Source organism: Desmodus rotundus, chromosome 3 (genome assembly GCF_022682495.2).
Source record: "Desmodus rotundus isolate HL8 chromosome 3, HLdesRot8A.1, whole genome shotgun sequence".
NCBI lineage: Eukaryota > Metazoa > Chordata > Mammalia > Chiroptera > Phyllostomidae > Desmodus > Desmodus rotundus.
In genome coordinates, this window is record NC_071389.1 from 130705487 (window position 1) to 130721852 (window position 16366).

Genomic DNA, 16366 nt, shown 5'->3' on the forward strand with positions numbered 1-16366 from the left:
ATCATGATGTATGATATGTTTCATGTATTGGTGGATCCAGATTGCCAATACTTTGTTGAGGATTTTAGCATCTATGTTCATCACAGACATTGACCTGTAGTTTTCTTTCTTTGTTGTGTCTTTTCCTGGTTTTAGAATTAGGATAATGCTGGCCTCACAAAAAGAGTTTGAGAATCTTCCCTCTTCTTGAATTTTTTGGAATAGTTTAAGAAGGATAGGTGTTACTTTTCTACTTTTTAATAATAATTAATTACATATTTAAGTCTATACTCTATGCCTCTATGCTAGGAGCTGTTAAGGGTACAATTATGAAAATATTAGTTTTACCCTCATTTTACAGTTGAGGAGTCATTAGTAAACAAGAAGCCAGATGATTGGGTCAAATGAAAGCTCCGTTGTGGGATTATAACTAATTTTAACCAGAAGAGCAGTTAACAGGCAAGTTTCATGGAAGTGGGAAGCCTGGTGCTGGCATATTTCTCCCCATTATAACACTTCTCTATCAGCATATTTTCAAGGAGAATTCCATTGCAGTGAACACCTCAGAGTGGTTTCCTTCTCAGAAGCATTCTGGTTAAGCATTTGCTATTTCAGGAAACAAATAGTAGGGAGTGAGTGCTGTGGTGGTTTGTGTGTAAAACCCTGAGGGAAATAACACCCCAAGGACATCCTTGAGCAGGACAGTGCACCTCACACAGATGAGAGCCGAAGGGTGGGTTTGCTTCCCAGGCAGCAGGAGTCCACGGGTGCTCGGGTGTCATTGGTGCAGCTCCAACAGTCTGTGTGAATGCTCTGCTTTCTGCTTCCTCAGGCTTGCTGTGTCACTCCTTTCTATATTTCGCCTCCATCTTTGCTTCCGTTCAATCAGTGTTTCTGCTTCCTCATATCCGAAGCTTGCTTTCACCTGTTCAGCTGCTACTCCACCTTTATTCTCTCTATGCCTATTTACCCACAGATGTTACCACAAAAACTTTTAAAGCCACCATTTTCTGGTTCTAGTGTGAGAGATAATCTAATTGGATAGAGTTGTCATTTGCTTGCTAGCATTTAAGTCCGTTGGCCCATGAATGAATGCATCGCTTTGGGTCCAATCAGGTGTGGACAGAAATGTGGCTGCCTGTGGCTACTGTATCAGCAGGGGCTTTATGTGGGGTGGTTGCTTTTAAAAGGCTAAGGCTAAGACAGTGCTCAGACTGAGACCAGTAAAATAATATACTACCTTGAGAGGTGCTGACAGTTTATGTTTCAGAATCACTTGGGAGAATATTCTCTGCCCTTGTTTTACTACCTGAGAATAAAGGGTTTGAGGAATCCCTGAGGGGCATTGATGCTGATTTTTCCCCTGTAGCTTGTAACCATAATTACTATGTGGCTTAGTCACTCTGTAGCATTACCTTCAAACTTAATATAACTCGAAATACATTAGGAATGGAAATTAGAGAACTGTGATTCTTAGGAATTGATAATTATTTCAAGTTGCTGTCAACATAACGTGTCATTACAAGACAGACCACACGATACTGAATGTTTCTCAGCTCTTTGGAGTTAATATAAAGAATGCAGCTGACACTGAGGCGCTTTCATTATTGGTAATAGAAATGGCAATAGAAAACATGTCAGCCAGCTTTTCACATCGCTTCATCGAACTCTTCCCAAGAAGAAGAGCAAAACAAAGTCCTAAATTACATATTATTTTTGTTCTTTGAAAACCATTCACAAAAGCAGAAAAGTGTGGCATTATATTTTTAGTAGAACAATGCCACAATCATCTTATTGTTCTCCTTTTCAAAACTTAGGCCATGCTTTGCAAAAGGATTACCGGAAAGCAAAAGTTCTCAGTGACTATGAAGGAAGGAAAAATGGGTCCCAGAAGGACACATCAATTACTGTGTCAACACCATTGATTGAAAACCAGTCCTCTGGGCACTATGCTATGGTGATTGTTAATGAGACAGGAAGGATTTAGACAAACCAAAAGATATATTGAGCTAGTGTTCCTGTTGCTGGTGATACAAAAACTAAGTGTGGAGAATTTGCATCCAGACCTATATGATTTCCAAACATTTAAAGACTTTTCTTACTTTGAAAATAAACACTGACCCATATGCCTACAAATGAAAAGGATTCCAGAAATGTGTGTGAGTCCTTAAAAACTGGATATTGAGTCCAGAAAAATGTCCCTTTTTTGTGATGAAATTCCTACCTTCCCCAAGTTAGTGGGAGAACTCAGAGTGGTGTGGCTTTTAATTTTGGGGGCAGGTAAAGACTACTTCAAAAATTTGATGAAACCATGGATTTTCTTCCTAGAAAAATACAGATACTCAAAAACAACATTTTACAATGCATTTTTGGGGCTTGTAAAATTACAGAAGCCCATCCATGAAGCTGGGATACAAAATTAGAAACATTGATTCTAGAGAACATGTTCTTAGTGGATGGAGTGAGTGGCCAAAAGGCAAGGGCGAGGTGAGAGGTGAGGGGGTTGGTTTCTAGTGTCTGGGACTAAATGAGTCTTTCAAACAAGGATAACCTGTAACCGACACTGGATTTCTCTCCTCAGCAACTGCTTAGAGCTTTCCTAATTTCTCTGCAAGTGGCATTAAAAAAAATAGAACTCTGTCTCTGCGCTTATTTAGCTAAGTGACCTTGGACAGTCCGTTACTCTTTCTTAACCTCCTGATCTGTAAAATGGAGGTAGTATTTAGTTCAGAAAGCACCGTAACAGTTAAGGGAGATAACACATACAAAGTTCACAAGAATCCCTCAAATGATACACATTATTTTATTTACCAACATGAATCACAGTTTTGTATATATTTAAGTTTTAGCTTGTAGGCATACACTTACTTACCTAGAAAACTCTTTAAAACAAAGACGTGGCCTAAAATGAAAAAAATTTTAAATTCCCCTAAATTACATGTGTTTTGGGATATTTATTGAAAATAGACTGGTTGATAAATTTGAGTTATAATAATAAAATTGAAAAAAGCTTTATTAAAAATATTAACAAAAGATATTGGAGATAAATGTTTAAAAATTAAGCTAACTGGGTATATTTTCAGAATATTCTTCATATTATTAAAACAAAATGATCTTTATTTTAGAGGTAAGTTGTATTTCAGTTTCAATATGCACCATTGTAAATCTTGGTCTTCTTTAAGATTTGTTAATAAAAGTGGCTAAAAATTGTGTATAGTACACGATTGTATTAATACAATGTTACTGACATTTCAGAGTACGGATGACTCAGATATATCGGTCATTGCCCAGAACAAGAAATGCTTTGACAATGATATCGTTTGTTCTAAAAGTGTTTTGATTTCAGTTGGAGACACTGAAATTTACCTGAATGATTCTCCTTACAAAGAGGTTAGTGAAAAATTTCTTTTAGGGTCATTTTAACTTGTCCTGAGGATACTGAAAATAAAATAGAAACAATTTGGGGTACTTTTCTCTGTAGCTGGTTACTAGATTTTTTTTCTTTGCTATTTTATGTGGTTTCAGTAAGTCATACCTGACTTGTCCCTTTTGTTTACATGCCAATTCTCCATATTCTAATTCTTTAATCTTTTCTTTATTCCTACAGTTGTCATTCTGGCTTTAGCCAACAGTCACCTGTTACCTAGAGCACTTCAGCGTCCCCCAAACTAGACTCCTGACTGCCAGTCTCAGTCCCGCCGCTCTAATGGAGCCTGCCACACTGCAGTCAGCCTGGTTCTTCTAAAATGAAAACCTAATCCGTCACTCTAGTGCTTTGAACTTTTCAAACGCCTTCCCAGAGCCCGGCAAGGCCTCGCCTGTCTAACAACCGCCACCTCTCCCGACTTACCTCTCATCACTTTCTGCTTCGAGCCCATATTCCTGAAGTTGGAGCTTTTTATCCATTCTTCAAGGGCTCTGTGTTCTTTCCCTTACTTCTGTGTCTTCCTAAATGTCATTGCTTTTACCTGGATCAACCTTTCCATTTAACTTATGCTTATGTGATAGGTCTCATTTTATCTCTCTCAGGGATCTTCTCCTCAGGCATTGCACTGGGGAAATTATGAGTATAGTTGTCTGTCTTCCTCATTTGTCTATGAGTTATGTGAGAATTGGAACCACAGTCACCCTGTTCATCCTTGCACTCCTGGAGCCTGCCCAATGAATGAATCCATTCCATTCACTCATTCGTTTGTTCATTCATTCATTTGTTCATCCATTCATTCATATTTCTACTATGCACCAAAATCTCTGTTAGTTATTGAGACTAAAACAGTGAAAAGACACTGTACTTGCCCTTAAAGATGTTATCTCTGGTGGGGAATACATTTAAGTAATTAAGGATGTACAGTGTGATGTGTTATATGTGGCAAGAGTGTGTACATACAGGATAGTATGGGAACCCCTGGGAAGAAGACCTAAACCAACCTTGGATGTTTAGGGTCATTGTTAAGAGCATAACCCTTGAAGTCACTCAGCACTCAGTTTGGAACTTCTATTACCTGCTAGCTGAGTCACTCTGGGCAAACTGCAGCTTTCTTATTAGTAAATTGGGATGATTCTACTGAAGTTTATATGAGGATTAAACAAAAAATGTTTCTTCTCCTCTCTTTTACCCTCCTGATTTTTGAAGGCTCAGAAAATATGCTCTAGATGAAATGATTTGAACTGAGTCTTAAAGGATGGGTGGGTATTAGCCAGGTGAAGAGAGAGAATAGAAAGGAATCAATGCTCTGTATTGTTCCTTTCCTCTTGAATGATGAAATGGCATATTTGAAGAACCCCAACTGGCTTAGTTTAGTTGAAGTGTATGGGAATATCAAAGGAGGTTATGTCAAAGGAATTCAGGGAGAAGTGTCCAGGTTGACTTTAATGCAGGAGACACAGGGGCGGGGACTGTAGACAGCAGGCTGGTTCCAGATCACGGAGGCTCTTGAATGGTGTAAATGACTTGATTTGACATATGGCCCTTAAATAATGGCTTCTGAGACTTCAGAACAGTGTTTCTCCAAGTTTGGTCTGCAAAATTTCTGCATTAATATCATGTGAAATATTTGTTATAAAAACTGGTTCCTGAATCTCACCTTAGTGATTACAATGGTTGAGATGGAGAATGACAATCAGTGTTTTTAATGGTACCCCCAGTTCCTTCACACACTAAGGTTTGAGAGCCAGTGCCCTAGGACACAGCTGACATTTCAGTCGGAAGCACTGAGACTAGGCTGCAGTCCAGCTTCGGACAGAGCAGAGTTCCTCTAGTCTTGTTGACATCTTTTTGAAGTAACTACTACAGTTTGGTGTAACCTTCGGTTGGATAGTCATTTATAGGTGAAAGTTCTCTCTAAGAACAAGAATGTGTTCAAAAACTGAAGAGAAAATAGTAAATGGTCTTATAAAGACATTTGGACACAACATTGAAGTGGTAATTACAGCTCTGTGTAGCTTTCAAATCCAATTTTTACCTGTGTGCAGGTGTTGGTGATTCTCCTTCATATAGGTCGATGAGGAAATGTCATAAAGGTAACTTGAGCATAACAAATCCCTCCTAATATTTGTTCTCGAACATCAAAAGTGAAAATAAGTACCATTCATTTTATGGCAGATGGATTGCTCATCCAGCAGAAGAAAATAAATGTATTTTTTTCAAACGCACACTTTTAATTTTATTAAAAATGTAAGTTTTCATAAACATTGTTTAAAAATTCATAAACATTTTATGAATTTATTTAAGCTGTACTTTAAATGTTTTAATTCTTCACATTTATAATATCACTAGAGTTTGTGTAAAGTGCTGTAATTCTCACCTAAAGCGGAGTTCTCCATTTTGGGCAATTTATTGCACAAAACTCTTCCGGCGAGAACCATCCTTCCTTTCTAATCTGAAACGAAAGGAATATGCATCTCTTTTTGATCAAAGAGGATTGTTTGTCTTGTAGCAAACTGTCCTGTCTAATAAAAACTGTCCTGCAGGCAAACAGGAAAGATGTACAGAACCAAATGGAAGGAAGTCGAACAATAAGCTGCCCTATCCAAAAATTCATTTTACGTTCTAACGACATGTCAGTCAGTCTGAGGGAAATTTAATAGGAAAACACACAGGAGTATTTTATGTCTGAAACGGAGCAATAAGCCACACTCCATGCTTTAATTGTTGCTGATAAGCCTGAAAGGTGAGACCTGTGAACAGGCCAGTGCAGGAAGGTATTCAAAATTTATGAGTCAGGGCTTGATATAGAAGCTGAGGATACTGGCATGAACTTGACAAAGTACACCTTTCAAGGAGCTAAAGTGCAAGTGGGTGGAAGACAGATAATATGCCAAAGACAAAGTGAGATAATAGAAAGGCACTGAAAAGTATGATCAAAACAGAAATGGGTTTATGGCAGAGAGTGACTTGGGGGCAGGGCAGGCTCCATGTTTTATGGGCCTAGTGAAAAATGAAAATGTGGGACCCCACTCAAACAGGAAAATGCTTTCCTTCCTTTTGCAGTTTCTCTTGTCCTGTTATGGTATTTTTCCTTTATTATTTAATGCCTTGCTTACTTGGGCACAAGGATACTTCCAGGTTGAGTGAAGACCCTCATAGGTACCCAGGGCCTTGCCCCTAACTCCAACTGGGCACTTGGGGGTAGAAGGAAATGAGGTAGATAGAGGCCATTAACAACAGATAGGTTATACAATAGGTGCTGTTTTATCGAATACACTGAGCACTTACAAGTATGACCTTGGTGTAAGAGACTGAAAACTCCTTATGGCTCTAAGTTTATTTAATTTGTCCTATGGAATATTTATAAGTGTCTACTATAGTATAGTAGTTCTAAAGTATGCCTTTTTTATTACTTGGGGGGTGAGAAAAATATCCAAATGATTTCATATCTCATAATTTTCATTTTGCTTCTTAAAATATTAGTTTTACTTAATTTGATTTAACCATGTAATTTGGAAGTTATTATATGAGCTAATTTCAATGTTGAATTCAATGTAACCTTTTATAGTGAATAGACCCTGCTCATAAAGATCACTGTATATTCTCACTTGAGGCTAAAGGCACTAAGTTTTCCCAATGGGTTCCATCTCTAGTTTCTTCCTACTGTTATCCTTTCTAGCATATAAATAATTTTCTTTTAATATACAAATACAGTCTGTCACATTCCTACTCAAAAGCCTTTACTCAGTACAATCTGTCCGTGGAATAACAGCCCTTGTGTTTATGGGCGACATGGTTGCAAAGGGTCTGAGGCTCCTCTAGCCATGAAATCCATGCTCTACCAGGAGTGTCCAACCTGCAGCCCAGGATGGCTGTAAATGTGGCTTAACACAAAATCATAAATTTCCTTAAAACAACATGATTTTTTGTGTGTGATTACGTGTTGCTGTGTATTTAATGTGTGGCCCAAGATGACTTTTCTTCTAGTGTGGCCCAGAGATGCCAAAAAGTTGGACACCCCTGCGTCCTTTGGTGCTCTCCTTAGTCCTGACCAAATCTTGGATTTTCCTGCCTCTAAGCCTCTGTTCAGGTGATCCCTTTTGCTAAGAATGATTTCTTCTCCATTCTCATTTCCAGCCCTCTATACCTTCCTATGTATGGCCTCTTACAGATCAGTTCATCCTCCACCCCTTGCAAGAAACCTTCCTCAGTCCCTTTCATGGAAATTCATTTTCCTCCCTCTCCTTCTCCCTCTCTTTCATATATACGTATAAAATATATGCGTGTATGTGTGTACACAAACATACATACACACACTTTGTGATTTTATCTTCTGATTATGTACATTTGTAGATGAAGTCATACCTTTTTGTACTCGGTCATATTTATTTGACATCAATATGGAATTTCCGAGTCAGTGGGTATATCCCCTTAATTTATTCTTCATCCATGCTCTTGTTCATGCTTTTCCCTGTAACTGAAATACCTTTTCCCCTGTGCTCACATGTCCATGTTGAGCCCATCAGGCAGTTTGTATCTCATAACCAATTTTATCTGTTAACTATTTTATACATTTACTTTGTCTTTTATTATAGAATTCAGAAAAATGGGACTAAGCAAGAATACTAGCACATAGATATTTATTGGTGGATAGTAACTTTTAATGTTTACATTTTGGTTAGAGAACAAGGAATTCACTTTTTTCTTTATCATTATTATTATTTTTAAAGAAACTATCAGGTTTTTTCCTGGAAAATGAGCCTACATACCAGCTTTGGAAGGCAGGGTACTACATGGTAGTGTACCTTCCAGAGAAAGACATCACCATTCTGTGGGATAAAAAGACAACCATTCATATCAAGGTTGGACCCCAGTGGCAGGTAGGTCAATCCAAACGAGATGCAAGATATAAACTTACATTTATCTTTCAATGTTTTGTGGAAATGAAATGATTGATATTTTTAGTTAAGAAATTGGTTGTATATTCAGAATTACTAACTCATACCCCAGTGAAGAACCGCTTTACCAACTAGAGTACAGTTTTGTATATAGTTCTTTTTGCCATTAACCTTACAGCATCCAATTTTCCAAAGTTACTTAGGTCAGCTTCTTTCTTCCCACCCCCTTCAGCATGGTCTGTGATATATTTATAATACAGTTTGATTCACTTATTACAATATGCATTCCATCTTTCCCTCCACATTCTGGATATATTGTTGAATTTATACACAGTGAAATTATTTTTAAATGTAAAAATTTTACTCCTACAGCTTACAGTCTACAGATTTTAACAAATGCATAGGGTTATACATCTACCACCACAGTCCTGTATCTCAGAATGGCATGATGTAGGAATGCTAAAGTTTGTTTTTTCTTTAAATTATATTTTAAAATGAGTATCAGTAAGAAAGATATGGGGCTATCAGAAGAGAAACTCAGAAATGCGATGTCACAGAGTCAAGAAACTTCTATCGTCAATACAAACAACCTTTAGTTGTTACTATAGCAATACACTTGGGCTAACTGAATAATCTAAGTTCCATGGTTTGGAGTTGGTGAAAATCTGTACAGAACGTTTTCTTAGCACCTTGTATATGTGTGATACCTATTAAATTATCTCAGAGTATAAATACAAAGTCAAAAAATTAAATTGATCAAGAATGTTTAATAAAAACCTATTGAATCTCAAAAAAAGTTATTTTAAATGTTTTGGCTTTTCAGTCTGACCTGTAGAAAAATAAATTATTTTATTGTTTCAACATTCATACTGTTACAAAACCTTAAACATATCAGGAGGTGGGGACTTATAATTAAAAAAACATATGTGTATACACGCAGGCATACTGTATGTTTGTATTACACTTTTCCAAGCTAAAACACTGGCAAGTGTGGAAAAACAAAATTTGGAGGATGATAAAACACTTTTGAGAATTTAAAATAATTGTTACATTTAATTAATAGATAGGAAACTCAACCTTTTTGAAACATTTTAAATGGTCGTTGTAGAAATTCTTCAGATGTCTATTTTAAATATTTAAAATATTTTAGTGACTATGAGTTCTTAAATGTTGAAGTGAATACAGACGATTTCATGGTAATTTCTTATACTTTAGAACAAACTATCGGGATTATGTGGAAACTTTGACAAATGTACTTCAAATGATATGACCACCTCTAATAACATAGAAGTGAGAAATGCTCAGGTGTTTGGAGATAGCTGGGCACTAGGACAGGTAAGTTGAATATATATATTCAAAATTTGTTAGAACTTAACAAATTTTTTGATATGGTTATTCACTGGAATATTTTATTCTTATAGCAAAATATATTTAGGTAATACTATTTTATGTAATATTTCTATAGTAATTCACATTTGACAAACTACTTTTGCATTTATCTTCTCTTATATTTCGTGTGACAATCATGCAATATAAAGGGTGTTGTTTTCATGTATGAGGTTCAAGAAGGTTAAATGATTTGTCTAATATTAGACAAATATTATGAAAGATTGTATTAGGAAGGCTGGACCTGGAACATTCAAAAAAGTCTTGTATCTTCCTGGCTTATTGGGCAGATGCCGTGGTCTTCCCTGAGGCAGGGCAGAGAGGAGAGTGGCTGGTAGGTGACAGTGAGAACAGGGCAATGCTGTAGAGAAAGTCAGGTTAGGACATGCTGAAAGAGAAGCGACAGAGATATTTATGTGGAAATGTCCAGTTTTTAGATTCAGGGAAGAGATCCAGGCTAGAAATACGGACTTGGCAGTTACTAGTATTTTCAGGTTGTTGAAGCCATGAGAAGTGCACAAAATGTGACAATGACAGGTTTGAAGATCAAGATTTTCAAAGAAGAAAAGGGGGAAGGCGAAGGGCGAGTGGCGGCAGCCAATGAGGAACCCGCCCAGAAAATGGTGCTGTCAAAGGCGAATGAGGAGACATTTAAAGAGGGCAAAGAAGTAAGCAGAATGAAAGGCAGCGAAAGGTAAAGCGAGATGAAGACTGAAAAACTTCCTTACATTTAGTGAAGAGACCACTGGTGACTTTTCCCAGGAGGTTTCAGGGAGGTGGATTAGAGGAGGTGGAGACCAAATTGCTGAGCATATGGGTGGTGAGCGTGTAGACACTGGAGTATATACAATCCTCAGAGGCTGGCGTGTGACAGAAATGAAAGAGGTGAAAATTAAAGGAAAGAGTCTCATGTGCTCATGTAATTATTTTAATCATTTAAATGCCACATTTAAGAAAGCAGAAAAGTTATTTACCTCTACTTTCTCTCTAATATCACTATGATTTTTCAATAATAATATATGCTATCCTAGGGGGTTGGCTCAGCGAAGGTGCTTAAGGTAAAGCCTATCTGAAAGAATGAGAATATATTAGAGGTGACTGTAATGGATGGAGTTGGGAGAGGTTACTCTGGTTTCTGCTTCAGAGGTCACCCCTTTAAATCTTTCTTTTCTCCCTTAACATTTTCCACAGTGTGAAAACGCACATGAATTATTTAAACCCTGTGAGGCACATCAAAACAAATTTCCTTATGCCAAGAAAGAATGCTCCATTTTGTACAGCGATGTTTTTGCTGCTTGTCGCAATGTGGTAAATGAACACTTTACTAAACTTTCAAATCCAAATGGGTACTTCTGTATCTACAATATTAACATGAACAAGACAAGTAATATATCTACTCATTGTTAGGAAGACAAACTTGTAGCTTGTTTTTCTGTAGAAGTGATGCATTTAGTTGACTTACTCTCTCCCTTACACCATCTTATTTAACAGCGTACATCTGTACATAATATTTGCACTAATCTCTTCTAGTGTGCAGCATTTTTTGCATGCATCACTCAAACCATAAAAGGTTGATCAAAGCTGTATTTGTTTTTCTTCAGAGAATATTGCCAAATGGGCATTCTTTTCTTCAAACCAAAGCATAGTTTAAAAGTATTTCTAGCGGCACATTTAAAATGGTTTAATAATCACATCACAAGATGGAATGTAACTTATTTAGAAATTTAATTGTTTAAAATATTCATAAAAGTCAAATAAAAGCACAATTGGTAACAGAACATTCTTTTAATGCCATGTGAATATTCCAAAGATGAAACAATGAACTCCTATAAAATATACATGTTATATTGCATATGTTGACATTGTATTTGCATGTTAATCTCATTATCTGTTTTGCTAGTTCTTTGATCTTACATTTGCCTAATAAATTTCTTTATTCTTTGAGCCATAGAGAGATTTAAGATATCAAGAAGTCTCTAGATGTCAGTGTTAACTGATACCAACTTTTGAAAATCTACCAGTTAGTTTTTCCTTAGAATGCTGAATTTTCATAAAAAGTAGTTAGTACTTACTGAAATTAATTAATCTCTTTCCTCATTTTCAGATTGATGTTACTTCTTTTGCCAAAAATTGCCACGAAGACACGTGTAACTGTAACCTCGGTGGGGACTGTGAGTGCTTGTGCACGAGCGTGGCAGCATACGCATATAAGTGTTGTCAGGAAGGGGTCCCGGTGCACTGGAGGACATCTACGGTGTGCTGTGAGTACCCCGCTCGGGACCTCACCGATAAGTGGGAACCTCGTAAGGAGATCATGCTAATTTGTCTTCTCCTAGAACTAATACCGGGGAACTCATGGAAATAGTATTTCTTTAAGATGACTACATTTTAATTCCTTTGACAATGAAGACACATTTTAGTATATCTAAAGGATTTATAAACAAATTTGAGAGAACATTTCCTGTTCTGTTTGACTGTTGTAACTGTAACTTTGGACTAGAATTTATTTATGTACCATCTTCGGATACCTCGGAAACTTCTTATGGCTGTGAAGTTTCTGTGTTCTTATTATAAGAAACATATTTTTAAAAAACATCATTTTGGATTTGCTTTCAGATTTGACTCTCAACTTATTGTGTGCTTGTGTAGATGGTCATCTGAAGACTTTATAATGGTGTCATTTCTGTGTTCTTTTGCTTGGTCATTGGTAAACCCATGGCAATATTTTGTATATGTGTAGATAAGTGGGCAGGTTCTTATACAGTTTAATGTTTCTTCTTTTTTTTTCTTTTAGCACTTGATTGTGAATATTACAATGAAGGTATGTGGCATTTCAAGAATATCACTATAATATTCTATTAAATGTATATTCAGATTTTTAAACAACTTTGCTAGAAACAAAGTATGAATAGCTCATAATTTGGTTAATAACCCAGTAAAACCTTTGCCTTCTAAAATGTATCTAAATTTCTAAGTATGTGTGTTAAATTTATTCTATGGAAAATATAAAGAGGGTGTAGCCATCTTCTCAGCACCTAGGAGGCCCTTCATAGTCTTTGAATGAAATGAATAAGTGAATGAGTAAAGTTAGCTAATTTTTTAAGTAAAAAGGAAGAAAGATATATATCAAATGCATATCTTTTACCATTATGTATGAAAATGGACATTATTCAAACTTCTATTATGTTGTAGAAAGAACAAACTATAAATACAATTATAATAGTACAAGGGATTTATATATTCATCAATTAAGGCAAAAATAATTATTTAAACATTATAAGAATGAGAACGTATTCATTTAATAGTAATAATGAAAATCTCCAAACTCTGACAAGCATATAGTTTTGAAATGAGAAGTCTGCCAGGTGGTGCTGGTTAAAACTAAGTTACAGTGGATGTGAGACAGAACTATATTCTCAGTGAAAATGCCAGAAGTTGGTAGAATTGGTGCCTGCTTTTTGTCACACCTGTTTAATGATGAAGGCATAGCCACATAGTGATCATTTTGGACATGTAAATGACTGGAGAAATTAGAGTAATAGTTATAGAAAAGCTAAGCCATTAAACAAACAAACAGCTACAACCATGGACATGTGGAACAGAATGACAGCTGTCAGAAGGGAGGGGAGAGGAGATATGGGATGAAAGAAGGCGAAGGGATTAGACAAAGAACATATATGCATAACTCATAAGTCCAACAGCAGTGTGGTGAAGGCCAGAGGGAAGGGGGTTGGGGGATCAGTGAAGGTAGGCAAAGAAGAAGGGAATGGGGACATCTGTAATAGTGTCAACAATAAAAATTTAAAAAAAAACAATCACAACTAAGCAACTAATTGAAGGCATTTTTGGTGCTTTATTGAGCCAGGGAGAAATCTGTCAGCTACAATCTGAAGGAGGCCAGGAAATTTTAGAGAAATAGAAATGATGAATTAAAAAGAAAATAAGTATTTTAGTTTTTGGTTGTTTTTTACACTTATGGAAGTTTGATGGAGGAAAAAATCCAACATTAAAAGTATTTGGTGGTAGTTAAAGAAAACTCTTAACCCCAAATATTTCCTGTTCAGGATTTAAAACACATCCACACCCACACACACACTCCACAGTAGTCCTTTGGATTCCATGATTGCCTAATATTTATAAAATAATAACAACAACTGGTTTTACTGTATTAACTACTTTACCTATATTGTATAATTTAAGCTTCACAATATGCTTGTAAGGCATATATTGTTATTAACACTCTGTAGAGGAGGAAATCAAAGCACAGAGGGGTTAAATAACTTGGCCAAAGTCACTTAGTCAAAATATGGTGAACTGGGATTTGTAAACCTATGTAATCTTAATAATATCACCGCAATACATTTAATAAAAAAGAAAAAAGACAAAAGAAAATGCTTTAATAACTTCCTCACTTACGAATTCCTGCCTCACACAGTTCTGCTGTGGGAATCCCCACCTACTCCTTTGTGCTTTGTGGCGTTCCTTCCTCAGGCCCTTGGATCCCAAGGCAGAATTTTCTGAGTGTTGACTCTCTAACTCCTGCTCCTTCACACAGTTTCCTTTCTGTCAATGTCTGCTGAACTTCTACTGATGGTTCTTTCCTCTAGTGTGTTGTAGGATTCTTCAAACCAGTTCTTCTAGTTTCATTTTTAATACCATATTGGTCATATTCAGAGGGTGAACGTGAGCCTTGTGGCCTTTAGGAGTCACTGATGGACTCAGCGAAGTGAAGGGGAATCTATTTCCTGTGATCAAATTAACAGGGAAAAAAATCAATCTGCACAGGAGAGTAAGAGTTTGTGAAAATAATGCAATAAAAATAGATGACTGAGGGGAATACAGAACTGTAGAAATTGTTAATAGCAGTAAAAAAAGGAAATAACGTTAAATGATTATTCTTGTTTCATCTGAAATGATTTCAGAGCTGTTGTAAATTCATCTCATCTTCCTTGGATATTCATAGCTGACATACTTCTCTCTTCACTTACCACACAGTGGACACTATGTTATTAAGATATTTATTATTAAAGCTACTAAAGAAATAAATAATTGTGATTATGTCAGAGGCAATTTTTTTTAATAAGGTAGGAGAATTCAGAGGTTACAGGTGAGATTAAGTCAATGATCCTTAATACAAGGACTGTATGTACCACCTTCATGTTCACTTGTGGGATTCACCAAAAGGTAAAGGGTTTATTGTTATTGCTGTAGCAGAGCAAGGACTTCACTCTCCCACCACCATTGTTGTGCAAGTTTTGTGTTCAGAGTTTTTTGTGATAAGATATCCTCAATAGTGTGTTTAAATAATCACTGCAGGAAATGATGCCTTTGGCAGGTGGTAAAATTATTCTTTTCCCTGCAAAAAATTAATGATAAAGTATATAACTTTTGTCTCTCAATTGGTGAAAAATGCATGAAAACAATTGAGACACAAGATATCAATCAACTGGGAGTGAATTTAGAAGCTTTTGATTTTTATACAAATGTATTTCTTAGTGGCAGTGTGTCTTCAGGTTGCTGTAGTTTGGGACTTGTGCGGTAAGGTGGAGATTTTGTTCAGTTGTGTATTTCCTTTCCCTATTATTTTAAATGTCTGTGAGGGTCTTCAAACCCTCAAGTTGTAGTTGTATTGACTTTCTCAATTTGAATTGCATCCTGTTACAATGTACATATCTATCTACACATTTGCACATTATTTACGTACAAGGGTGGGCAAAAATAGTGTACAGTTGTGAGTACTTGAAACAGTTTATTCTTGTATTATTATTTATTTATTCATCCTCACCTGAGGACATGCTTATATATTTTAGAGAGAGAAAGGGAGGGAGAAAAAGAGGGAGAGAAACATTGATGTGAGAAACATCAGTTGGTTGCCTTTCCCATGCACCCCAACTGGAGACCGAACCTGCAACATGGGCATTTGGCCTAATCATGAATTGGACCCTTGCCCTTCTGGTTTGTAGGATGATGATGCTCAACCAACTGAGCCACAGCAGCCAGTGCTTGTATTATCATTTATTTTTAATTATTGTATTTATTATTATTATTAACCTCCTTTTGCTGCCTCTGTATTTATACTAATTAACATATTTATAGATTGAATGATATTGCACATTAGAAGTTTTTGTGGCTCTCATCTGTCCTAGAAAACAAGCCCGTAGCTGGTGCAGACTAATGATATAGTTTTCTTTGATTGTTGTAGGTTCGAGCTCATAGAGAAACACAGTACATTTTAACAACAGTGGAGTGTATATGACTCTCTCCACTGCAGCAAGGCTCATAGGGAAATTCTCCACTGTACCCACTCAGTTTCATTTTGTTGTGGGGGTAGAGTTCTTTCAAGTCTCCATCTCTACTCAGGTGTTCAAGTCCCTAAGAAAGCTCTTTTCCTTATAAGCATCCCCAGCTGTTCAGCGGTGAGGCACCCTAGCTGATGATTCAGTAGAGGGGACACTTGAAGATAACTTATTCTATGAGTCCCTACCTCTTCTCCTGGTTTTAATGATTAAAATTTTGGTTCTTGTTCTCCTTTCTACTTGATAAATGTTGGAATCTCGAATGAGCTAATTCAATGATCTTTCCTTATTTTAGGCCTGATCATTGTTCTGAAAGGCATAAAAACTAGTTCTTGGATTTCTTTAAATCTTTTCTTCTCTCCATCTTTTTTTTTTCAAAT

General features: G+C 36.4%; 1 protein-coding gene across 1 annotated transcript in view; it reads left to right on the forward strand.

Annotated features, from left to right (window-relative positions):
* Positions 1 to 16366, forward strand: part of OTOGL (otogelin like) — a 124634-nt gene that overhangs the window by 59094 nt on the left and 49174 nt on the right. The window contains exons 26-31 of the mRNA XM_045187339.2: positions 3235 to 3369; positions 8137 to 8286; positions 9520 to 9639; positions 10882 to 10998; positions 11795 to 11951; positions 12485 to 12511. Of these exons, the coding sequence (XP_045043274.2) occupies positions 3235 to 3369; positions 8137 to 8286; positions 9520 to 9639; positions 10882 to 10998; positions 11795 to 11951; positions 12485 to 12511 (706 nt within the window). The remainder of the gene's footprint in view (positions 1 to 3234; positions 3370 to 8136; positions 8287 to 9519; positions 9640 to 10881; positions 10999 to 11794; positions 11952 to 12484; positions 12512 to 16366) is intronic.